Source organism: Miniopterus natalensis, chromosome 4 (genome assembly GCF_054644295.1).
Source record: "Miniopterus natalensis isolate mMinNat1 chromosome 4, mMinNat1.hap1, whole genome shotgun sequence".
Taxonomy (NCBI): domain Eukaryota; kingdom Metazoa; phylum Chordata; class Mammalia; order Chiroptera; family Miniopteridae; genus Miniopterus; species Miniopterus natalensis.
Genome location: NC_142084.1, coordinates 9,364,466 through 9,375,378, shown reverse-complemented (window position 1 = coordinate 9,375,378; position 10,913 = coordinate 9,364,466). Strand labels below are relative to the sequence as shown.

At 46.4% G+C, this 10,913-nt stretch overlaps 1 protein-coding gene across 2 annotated transcripts in view; it reads right to left on the bottom strand.

The window, feature by feature from the left end:
- Nucleotides 1-275: 275 nt before the first annotated feature.
- INSR (insulin receptor) overlaps nucleotides 276-10,913 on the bottom strand; it is a 151,874-nt gene continuing 141,236 nt past the window's right edge. For both annotated transcript variants that reach the window (XM_087816272.1, XM_087816273.1), the window contains exons 20-21: nucleotides 7,170-7,304; nucleotides 276-5,212 (exon numbers count right to left, since the gene is read on the bottom strand). In XM_087816272.1, the coding sequence (XP_087672398.1) occupies nucleotides 4,870-5,212; nucleotides 7,170-7,304 (478 nt within the window). In that variant the 3' untranslated portion in view covers nucleotides 276-4,869. The remainder of the gene's footprint in view (nucleotides 5,213-7,169; nucleotides 7,305-10,913) is intronic.

Below are 10,913 nucleotides of genomic sequence, written 5' to 3'. Positions count from 1 at the left end.
CCCTTAGTGCTTGGATCATGGCAGGTCTGGGGTCCCTGAGGGAGCAGTTATACACCAACTGGCATGGAAACAGCTCATTACTTAAACCACCAATTCAACTGTGCAGGTAGGTACCAGTGGGTTGTCAGCCCTGCCGGTGACAATATTTAACCTCCTGCTTCATTGCTCTGAAGGACTTAGGGGTTTGTTCCACAATTTCCTGGCATAGCCCACCCCATAGCCACATGACCACACAGTTCATAGGTCCTTGCTAGAATGCCACACAGAAACAAGACTATTTTCAGATAATTTATTCAGAATTTTCATATAAACAGGTAATTACCCCATGTTTTACATGCAGAGCTATTTCAATAATCCCCCCCCACCCCACCCCCAAAGAAGGCATATTCTGTACATGGCATTACTTGGCTCTTACAGGAAAACACTGAAAATAGTAATTGAGCTATTTGGTGTGTTTTGTGTTTCCAAGTTGTTTTCCACATAAGCCGAGGCACATTTGATCCTGTGAGGCTGAGGGTGGACGGGAGGTGTCTGCTGCTCACACACAGGGCTGAAGCAACCCTCCCCAGACACAGAGTGGGACAGCTTAAGCCACTTGTCAACGTCTGTGTGCACACACTCATTTCGGGGCTGCTCCTTCCTTCTCAAATGGAACGGAGAGCCTCAGATTCATGATGTTTTTTAACAAGGACTTTTGGGGCCCCTGCCCAAATAACAATCTGGCTGGAGGCTGTCTGGGCCTTGACTGGCATGAGGTGACAGCAAGTGCAAAACGTCGTTTCCCTGTTTCTGGGGGACCCTAAGGAAACATTCACCTTCAGTTGCAGCCCCTGACCCTTATTTTGTGTGTCTGAAAAGAGCGCATGCCAATCTGTTCTGTCCATTTCCAACCTCACCTCTGGCATAAATCAATATTCTGAAAACATTCCAGGTTTTCTGAAAGGACACCATTCTACATGCACCATATATACAATCAGCATTTCCTTTCCCCACCCCCAGCAAACCATCCTTTCTGAATAGCCTGAGGGGTCAAGGGCTCGCCAAAAAGCACCCAAAAGTCTTTAATACCAAGCTTCCACCCAAGTAGTAAAATGATTGTCGCTGAGACTACAGCACATCCACGTCCTCAGACAGCTGGCAGGGGCCATGCCCTGACCAATGTTATGACAGCTGCAAATAAACATCTTCCAACCCAACAAGTACATTTCAGGGCATCCTGTCCACTCTTGTGGGAGACAGTGACAGCTCTGTCCATCCGTGAGCAGCCGTCTCCTGTGGTCGTGGGTTGCGTGTGCAGAGCCCTGCATCAATTCCCACATTTTCTCAGTGGTGCTCAACATCTCTCCAAGAGAACCAGCGGCGTTTCTCCCTTCCTACCAGCTTGAGACGGCAGGAGAGCACCCAGGACAGCTCCCAGAATATGAACATTCCCAGACACGTGTTTGACATCACTGGTCCAGGGAGAAAGCAATATGTTTGGTATTCTCGTCTCAGAATGAACTGTGGATTTCAGCACATGGCTGAAAAGGGTTTTCATAATAGCGAGACATCTTTAAAAACAAACAAAAAGTGTCAACCTAAGCTGGCTTTGTTGCTTTGTAAGCCATCACAACCCCCAGGACAACCATGACTTTCTAGGAACAAAGTCAACATTGCCTGGTGCAAAAGGAGGTTTGTGATCCAACAGCTGCTCACACTTGTCACTGCAACAGCAGAGACAGCTGTCAAGTGTGTAAAATCCCACTCCCAAGGGGGCCCAGCACTCTATCCCACCTCTCCGGGGCAAGCAGAGACAAGGGCATCCGCAGGGGCAGTCCTTATAAGTATGACAAGTGCAGCAAGGTGTGGCGACTATGATAATAGCCCTGCGGCCCTGTCAGGACTTACACACGGTTCTCAAAGCCCCACAAGGTCAAACGGTATCCGCTAGAGATCACCAAACCACAACATGGGGCTGCAAGGTTTCACTGCTAAGAAATGTCTTCAGCAAGCTGGTGGGTTGGGGTTGGGATTTCTCAGCACACCTCCTAGGAGACAGTGCATTGCGTGTTTGTGTGTGAGGTGCCCACGAGTGTGATCTGATGCACCCCCAAACAGCATCTCAGTCTGAAAGGGGTGGGGCTAAGGGAACAGCCACGGCACCTTGGTGCTCACTTCAGGGGGATGCAGTGGCACAAGGAGATGCCAGCTCTGCAACAAAACCTGCTTTACCCTAGGGCAGAGAGCAACACCTCCCTCCAAAGGTGAGCAGCTCAGGTCTGGGCACCCCACTCATCAGATACACAACAATGACACAACATTTGGTTTCTGTTTGGGAAGCATGGTGTCAATGGAGATTTAAAAAAAAAAAAAAAAAAAGGAAGATTAAAATCAGAAGGAAGATTAAAATCCGAGAAGACGATTATCTGCCAGAAAAAGGATCTATGCTCACAGAAGGCCACCCCTTCTCCCAAACCCCTCCCTCAAATTTCTGACTGGCCCCTGGCATTCGGAATCAGCCGATACAGACTCTCCCTGACTCAGGCTGGATCCTGGCAGAATTCTGAAGTCGCAAAAATGTCCATTATCGAACCTCATCCTCACAGTGCTGAGGTAGACTGTGCTGGGAAAGAATCATTGCCCACATTCACCTGTTTATTTTTCTGTGATAAAAATTGACGTGCACTCCATTTTTTAGGAAAATGATTTTTACAGTGATTTTATATATTAAAATAAATTATTTTCCCCCTAATGTAAGAAAACCTTTCTGAATTAGAAAAATGTGAAAATTGCTGCAAGTGTCGTCTACAGCCACTACTAATTTACTATGAAAAGAACATAATACCTAGATCTACGTGGTTTTTTAAAATGTACATACAGACCCTCTTCTATGTAGAGAATAAATTTGGTGAAGATAACTTCTGTACTCTTGCTCCTTGTACCCAATCATGGCCACAGAGGCTCCCCAGAAATCTTTTACGTGCTCTAATTTCTCAACCTTATAAATGAGAGAGCAGCAGACGATTGGGATTTGCGTCTCCCTGCGTTCTCCATCAGGAATTGAGGAGTTTGGAGGTCACCACTGCGTCTCTATCTGTTCTTAAGCCCACAACTCCTGAGAGAAGAGGAGGAAGTCATCAAAAACTTGTGAGAAAATGCACTCGGGGGTAACCAGGGTGATGATTCCGATGAACCAACGTAACAAGTTCACTGTGTTCTTTATTTGAGCAGCTGTGGTTCTTTTCCCCGAAGGGAAGAAACTGGATTCTCGCTGGTTCAGAAGTTCTGGGGAGTGTGAAGGTCCTTGGCGGCTCCTCCCCGGGCTCTACTTTCTTAGGGGCTGCAACAGCGCAAGCACCTGAGAGTTCCGCTCAGGCCCCACACCTGGCCCGGCTGAAGTCACAGCACAGAGCAGCTTCTGGGAAGTCAGTTCTGAGGACAGTCGGATGCGGAGGACGGAGAGGACAGACCGATAGGTATCTCTCGCTTCAGACTGCTTAGTGTTCTCCAGTCCATTTGTGCCGTGACACGTTAGGATCCGATCTTGTCGTGTTTGCAGAATAACCGGAGGATAGGCACGCCCAGTGAGGAAGGGCGTGAGGCACACACAGGGAAGCAGGACGTCCAAGAGCCACAAGTATGTTCGAAGGCAGGGCTCAGCTCCAGGTGGCTTCCAGCTTACCCAAGCAGAAACCTAACCATCCATCAAACCCAACTGCCCACACCCTCAGCGTGGCCTCCCACATCCAAGAGGGTTAGCAGCGAACGTGGCTATTCCCAGCAAAACAGGTGCTTTGGAGACCAAGCAAGGAGGCCCCTGGTGCCTAGCTCTCCATGCCCACCCGGGCCTAACACACCAGCCCTCCCCCAAACCAGGAAACAGGCAATAACTTATGAGGCTGATTGGAGATTTTTAAAAAATTAAATATGTTACAAATATATTCTCAAAACTCATCATCTCGGGAGACTTTTTTCCTTTTCTTTTTCTTTTTTTAGGTCCTGGCTTTGTTTGGTCTTGAAAAGATCCATTATCATTCCAAACCAACCCTCAGCTCCTGGAAAAACATTTATCACCAAAGTTAAGGGAGAGAAGACGCCTGAGGCTGGACTAGGGCACGTGAGAACCTGTCGAGGGCTTAGTCTCCCAGTGAGTACGAAGGAAGGAGGGGGAACCAGGATGCTCACACACTTGGAAAAGTGGAACCTTCATGAGCCAATCCCCAAACCTTCATCTCAGCATGAGTGCTCTGCGCGCGCACACACACAACACACACAAACACCAGTCGTGTCTACCCTGAATACACATGCACACGCACGCTGGGACTGCAGATTCTTACCGAAAGTATAAAAGCAGCAGCTATTGGTCAATTTGAGGAACTACTTTTGTGAAGGAAAACAAAAAAATTCTTCAGCCTGAATGAGACAAATCTTCCTAAAGTTCACTCCATAAAGCTTGGAATTCTACTGGAACAGGGTTTGTGTGTTTTTTCTTTCTTTCAAACTTTTGTTCCACAAACAAGTTTTATGTTTTATACTGTAGCTCACACACCAGCCCCCGTCCACCAAAAAAAAAAATCCTTTGTAAAAACAGGTGCTTTCTTTCAATTGACTAGAAACTAAGAAGTAACATCCTGGCTTGGCGCCAACATTGCTGGAAAGGACAGAAGTTGTGGAAACCCCTCCCCTCTCTGTTCACAGTTACATTCTGATCCCTAGTCAGATTGGCAATCAAACAGATGTGTTTTAAGTTGTACCATAAACAGGAGCGGAGAGCAATGATCTCTCAGCTCCACTGGACACTGGCAGAGTCATGGGAAAATCCTGAGTTTTCTGGAGACCTTCAAACTAGAGGAGAGTGAAGGTGGGATCCCCTCCCCCAAACAGGCGCTGTTAGGAAGGACTGGACCGTGGCAGAGTCAGGACCCGTCCATTTTTCTTGCCCCCGTTCATGTGGGTGTAGGAGATGTGATCCTCGTAACTCCGCTTTCGGCCTAGCGAGGACCCCCCATCGTCCTCCCTCTGAGAGTGTGAGGACCGGTCCAGGGGTACACTCTCCATGTCCTCAAACTCCATCTCCAACTCCTCGCTCTCAGGAGCCTTGTTCTCATCACTGTAGAAGAAAGAAACTTCCGGAAAGCTGGGGTGCAGGTCGTCCTTAAGCAGGTCGACGATCTCTAGGAAGGTCGGCCTCATTTTGGGGTTGAAGTGCCAGCACATGCGCATCAATTCGTTGCTGTGGGAGATACACATGTTGGGGGTGAGTCCAGGGGTCCAGCCAAGCAGCCCTCACCCCCACCCCGGTGACCCACATCCACAGGTGATGTGTTCGTTTCAGACAGTGGCTACATGTGCAAGTAACAGTCAAGCAGAAGCAGCAATTCTATTGGTTGCTGAAAGGTGGTTTTAAAGAGAGCCGAAGGGGCTGCCTTATTCCAGAGCCAGGTCAAGAAAGGCCTCTCCTGATGTTGCCACATGTTGAGACCACAGTCCCTCGTTTTATATGTCCTCACACCTGACAGCTGCAGCTGTGCGGGCTGAACCTAGATGGCCAGCTCTGCATGGCCGTCCTGCAGGCCCCGCTGTCACTCTTTCAACGCAACGATGGCCGGAAAGCATTACAACTTTACTCAGCTAACGGCAAACAGGACAGGGGCTGAGGGCCTGGGATTTCCAGTTTACCTCTTCTTTTCCCCACTGTAACTTGTTCCAGGGCAGGGTTGGCAAACTTTGGCCCTTGAACAAAACCTGGCCCCCTGAGTGTTTTTGTAAATAAACATTTATTGACACACAGTCACATAACTATGGCTGCCTTCCAGCTACAGTGGCAGAGTTGAGGAGCTGAAACAGAGAGCAACATGGGCCACAAAGCAAAAATACTTATAACATGGCTGTTTACAAAAAAGTTTGCAGACCCCCGCCCTAGGGCCTCCTGAATCCCCCTGGTCCTGGAGCCACGGCTGGCTGCTAACTGGCCTGGCTAGGAAAGGACCTTCACGAGGCAATGTTTCGAAACACTTTGCTCGGAGACTCTAAAACACTCTGCATCATACTGTTTTTCATACGAGGTCTCTTCAAACCAGGTTTTTTACGTTGATGTCTTACTCTTTTGGGGATGAAGGACAGAAAGGGCCTCTTCCCATAAATTTTCAGGTCAAACTTTTTTCTTAAAAAAACAATGATGAAAGATTTTATATGTAATAAATGCTCACTGTAGAAAGTTAAAAACACCCCAAAATATAGAGAAAATGCAGCTCACACACAACTCTCCTTCAGATATAACCTCTTGTCTTTTCTACCTGGACATGTTTGGAAATGGAACATATACACGCTTTTTTCACTTAATATTTCAACAGGTTTATCCACTGAGTTATAAAATACTTAAAAACATCATTTGAAATTTCAATTGCTACATCATAGTAACGTATCAATTTACTTGGCAATTCTCATTTTGCTGAATGTTTAGATCATTTCAATTTTTTGAGACTTTAAATAACATTGCTCTGAGTAGCTCTTATAACAGGGCAGTAAGAATGGTTATCTAGCCACACCATTGCCAATACCGAGCGTCAAGACTCACCCTGCTTTCCTTCCTCTCTCTCCCTCCCTCCATTCCTTCCTTTCTTTATTTGCTAATTAAGGAAGAAAGTACTTTCCTTTATTTTACTTTATACCTATTGGACTATTAGTGCGGCTGAATAATTTTGCAAATGTTTAATGGCATGTGTTGTCCATTTGGTCCCATAACAAATATTTAAAAGAAAAAAATTTTTAATGTTTATGCTTACTGACTTATTTTTTCCAGTATTACTGAGATATAGTTGAATATAACATTGTATTAGATTCATGGGTTAAACATAAGTCTCCCACCCAGCTTCCCAGTTCTCTTCCAAAGACATGACATGCAAACCCAAGGGTCATTCAAAAATAAAATATGCAAACACAAGCACACATGTAGACATATGCAAACACCAGCATGCCTGTACATGTGTGATGTGCAAACACAAGCACACATGTATATATAAGACTGCAAACACAAGCACCCATCCATGTAAACATATGGTATGCAAACACAAGCACACAGATAGACATAAGTTATGCAGAAACAAGCACACATGTAGACATGATATACAAACACAAGCATGTGTGCAAAATGAAATGCCTTTTAAATGGACACCACTTTCTATACTTACAGTCTCTCTGGACTATTTTCAGGTTGCTCCAGATACCCTCCATCCATGACAAATTTCAACACCTGCTCATTAGAGAGGCCTTGGTAAGGCTGTTCTGCCAAGCTGGTGATTTCCCAAAGGACCACGCCGAAGGACCTGACAACAACAGTTGAGAGAAGTAACAAAGAAGTCGTTAAAACACACACACACACACACACATACACACACCTTCCCTGGTTTCCTAGAAACTGGCTGGCCAGTTAATAAAGTAATTCAGATTCACTTCCTATCAAGATGGAGGATTAGGTAACTGCTGTGCTCGTATCCTCCCATGACCATATGAAAATTACACCTAAATTATAGAACAATTAACCTGGAGAACCATCTGTAGACTAGCTGAACATAAATCTTATAACTAAGGAAATACAGAAGGAACCATGAGAGACTAGAAGGAGGGGCAGAAATAAAGAATACACTGGAATGAAGAATCCACTAGAAGAAACCAGCAGATTAGATGAGGCACAGGATCGAACCAGCAATTTGGAAGACAAGGTAGTAGAGAGCACCCAATCAAAACAGGAAAAAAGACAAATTATTTAAAATGAGGATAGTTTAAGGGACCTCTGGGACAACATCAAGCATAATGACATTCACACCATAGGGAAACCAGAAGGAGAAGAGAGAGACCAAGGGATTGAGAACCTATCTGAAGAAATAATGGGAAACTTCCCTAATCTGGTGAAGGAAGCACAGAGAGTCACAAAGAAGATAAACCCAAAGAGGCCCACAGCAAGACACATCGTAAGTAAAATGGCAAAGGTTAAAGGCAAAGAGAAGAGCTTAAAATCGGGGGGGGGGGGGAAGCAGTTACCTAGAAGCAACCCTAAGAATGTCAGCTGGTTTCTCAACAGAAACATCGCAGGCTAGAAAGGACTGGCACAATATAGTCAAAGAGACAAAAAGCACGGAACTACAGCCTGGCCAGCATGGCTCAGTGGTTGAGCGTCAACCCATGAAGCAGGAGGCCACAGTTTGGTTCCTTGGTAATGCTCGGGTTTCGGGCTTGATCCCCAATAGGGGGCATGCAGGAGGCAGTCAGTCGATTCTCTCTCATCATTGATGTTTCTATGTCTCTCTCCCTCCCCTTCCTCTTTCTGAAATCAACAAAAACATATATTTTTTTAAAAAAGCAAGGAAACACAACCAAGACAACTTTACTCAGCAAGGCTATCATTTAAAAACTGAAGGAGAGACAAAGAGCTTCCCAGACAAGAAAAAGCTAAAGGAGTTCATTGCCACCAAAACAGTTTAACAAGAAATGTTAAAGGGGCTCCATTAAGAAGAAAAATATTTTTAAAGATCATAAATATAAGATTCCACAACGATTACAGAGTAGCTGGAAACTCCATCTGCTTGCTCCCAACACCAGACCAGACTTGCGGCTAAACTGGAGAGCAAGTGGCTTGAAAAGCCAGTTGAAGTGTAGCTAATCTGAAATAATGAAAGCAGGGAACACAGGGGAAAAACAAGAGAAAATGTGGCGAGGGTGAGCCACCTTGCACAGGTGCACAGCTGGGAAGCTGGAGAGATACGGTGGCAGCGAAGCCCCCCATCCCCTGGGAGCATGGGGTCTCACCCCACACTGGGATCCCCAATCCAGAACAACAGAGAAGAGAAGGGGAGTCTGGTTAGCAGCAGGTGGTGGGGTCCAGTGGGGATTTTGTCCACCTGGGAGAGACAGACCACACCTTCCCAGGCAAAGAGCAACTTCTGTGTTACAACACCAGCGTCTGAAGTTCGCTCTGATCTATGTCTGCTGGAGAGGCCACGTGGCAGAGCTCGAGGCCAGTGAAAGGATCTGATTGGTACACCCAAGAGTGACTCTGAGGGGCCCTTTTTTCTCTGGAAGAACTTTGGGTAGAGAGCCAGACAGGGGTTGGACTGTGTGGCTTGGGAAAAGGACCAGCCTCGCTGACCTCGAGCACATGGGCAGCGCCTTGCCTCCGACCTGGGCCGCTACTAGGTCTGCCCAGGCTTCTGTCATCTGGAGCAAAGGGGAATGGTGCTGGGCTAGAAATCTGCCCCTGAACTGCTCAGCCTGATGGCACGGTGCGCTCAGACATCCCCAGGCTCAGTGCGGTCGGCCATGGGGGAAGACTGAAGTGGCAGTGGAGGTGAATTTTTTTAAATCCCCTGCTACTGGGTGTGGCAGTGAGGGGGTGCCAGAAAGCCAGGCAGAACTGAGGTACTGCAACTGTGTTTCCCGGGTGGCCTTCTGTCCAGGAGACAGATAAGCATGGCTGGGTCCTTCGGCTGCATTATATAAAGCAGATCAGAGGTCTCCAGTGAATTCAGGCAGCACCGCCCTGGGAAGGAGAGGAGTGTCTGCCACCCCTCCTACAGGTTACAGGCAACAACCCCAACGGGAGCCCGTTTAAACCATCCTGGCCAGATCCCGGATACCTCCACAGAACACAGTTCCGTGGGGGAAGGGAGAGCAGCTCAGAGCAGGGACATTCACGGTACAACCGGAGACAGACGAGCCTCTGGACTCCAGAGGCCCAGGCCAATGAACTACTTGGGGTTCCGCCCTGCCAAGCTTCAGACAGGTTGCTGAGTGCCAGGCAGGGACAGCGACTGACATTGGCTAGCACCAGAGTACCTCCAAAAGGCCCGGAGCCAGCACACCAACTGGCCAGCATCAGACAACCTCAGAGCAAAATCTAGCAAACTCCACAAAGAGAAGATCCAAAGGGTGAACGCAGTAGGCACCAAAATCTGTGGAGGTGAACTCTACTTCCTATTTGTAGATCTTTTCATAACCTTTTCTGTCATATTTCGTTTTTCCTTCTCTTTCATCTCTTTTATCTCTCTCTTTCCTTTTCTCACAGTCTATTCTTTTTGCTCTCTTTATTTTTTTATTTTTTTCCCGTTTTTCTTTTCCTACTCTATCTTCCATTTAATTCATTATTAGTACTAATTTGTCATTATTATTACTTTATTTATTATTCTTATATTTATTTTTGTCTTCCTTCTTTTTCCTCATATTCTTTCTTTTGGTTTCTATTTTGTTCCCTAATTTTTGGTCTCACGTTTTTTAGTATTTTTTTTTTCTTTTCTTATTCTATTATTTTGTTCTTATTTCTCTTCTAGTTATTGGTTTGTTTTATTTTGTGCTGTTTCCGGTTTGGACTTATTTTGTCCTGCTTTGTGCTGTAAGCACCTGTATAACAGTTGGCAGGATGTGGTTGAAGTTGAGCCTCACAGTCCGACAGCCAGAGAGGGCCAAGCCCACCCATGAACGAGAAAACAGCAATCACGACCCAAACACAGATTCCAAGGTGGCGGTGGATTAACTGGAGGCTACACTAACACTCTTCCAGGACCAAAGTGGAATTACAACTAATTATAGAAAAACCATCCTGAATAATCAATTGAAGACTAGCTGAAAAACACCCTCATAACCAAGGATTTAAAGTGGAGACCACACAGAGACAGTACAAAGTACGGAAGCGTGAGAGGGCTGGCCGGGCCCCACAGGCAGCAGCTGACGTTTCCAAGGGATATTTCAGCTGTGGGGGGTTCCCACTGAGAACTATGGGGTATAAACCCAAGGCTGAGCTCACCAACCCAGAGCACCAGAACTAAGAAAGGTGCACAGATAACATCTGGCTGTGAGAAGTACCAGGGTTCCTGTCTACCAGGGAGAGAAGGCTGGAAATTTAGGCACCCTCTTAAAGGGCCTACACACAAAATTTCATGTGC